The 211-nt window shown below is 60.2% G+C and overlaps 1 protein-coding gene across 1 annotated transcript in view; it reads left to right on the forward strand.

Moving 5' to 3' along the window:
- The window catches only part of LOC107307399 (structural maintenance of chromosomes protein 1A-like), a gene marked incomplete at its 5' end in the record, with an annotated part of 13359 nt that overhangs the window by 6350 nt on the left and 6798 nt on the right, over positions 1 to 211 (forward strand). The window contains one exon of the mRNA XM_015850911.1: positions 34 to 190. Coding sequence (XP_015706397.1) covers positions 34 to 190 — 157 coding nt within the window. The remainder of the gene's footprint in view (positions 1 to 33; positions 191 to 211) is intronic.

A 211-nucleotide genomic window follows, 5' to 3' on the forward strand; every position in this document is an offset into this window, starting at 1 on the left:
CCCCATTTAATCCCCCCGTATCTCCCCCCATAGGACGCCCAGGCGGAGGAGGAGATCCGTCAGGAGATGAACCAGCTCCAGCAGCGTCTGACGGAGCAGCAGAGCGTCCTGCAGCGCATCGCGGCCCCCAACATGAAGGCCATGGAGAAACTGGAGAGCGTCAGGGATAAGTTCCAGGAGACCTCCGATGGTAAATGGGGCCTATAGGAGA

The sequence above is a fragment of the Coturnix japonica genome, unplaced genomic scaffold, assembly GCF_001577835.2.
Source record: "Coturnix japonica isolate 7356 unplaced genomic scaffold, Coturnix japonica 2.1 chrUnrandom581, whole genome shotgun sequence".
Classification (NCBI taxonomy): domain Eukaryota; kingdom Metazoa; phylum Chordata; class Aves; order Galliformes; family Phasianidae; genus Coturnix; species Coturnix japonica.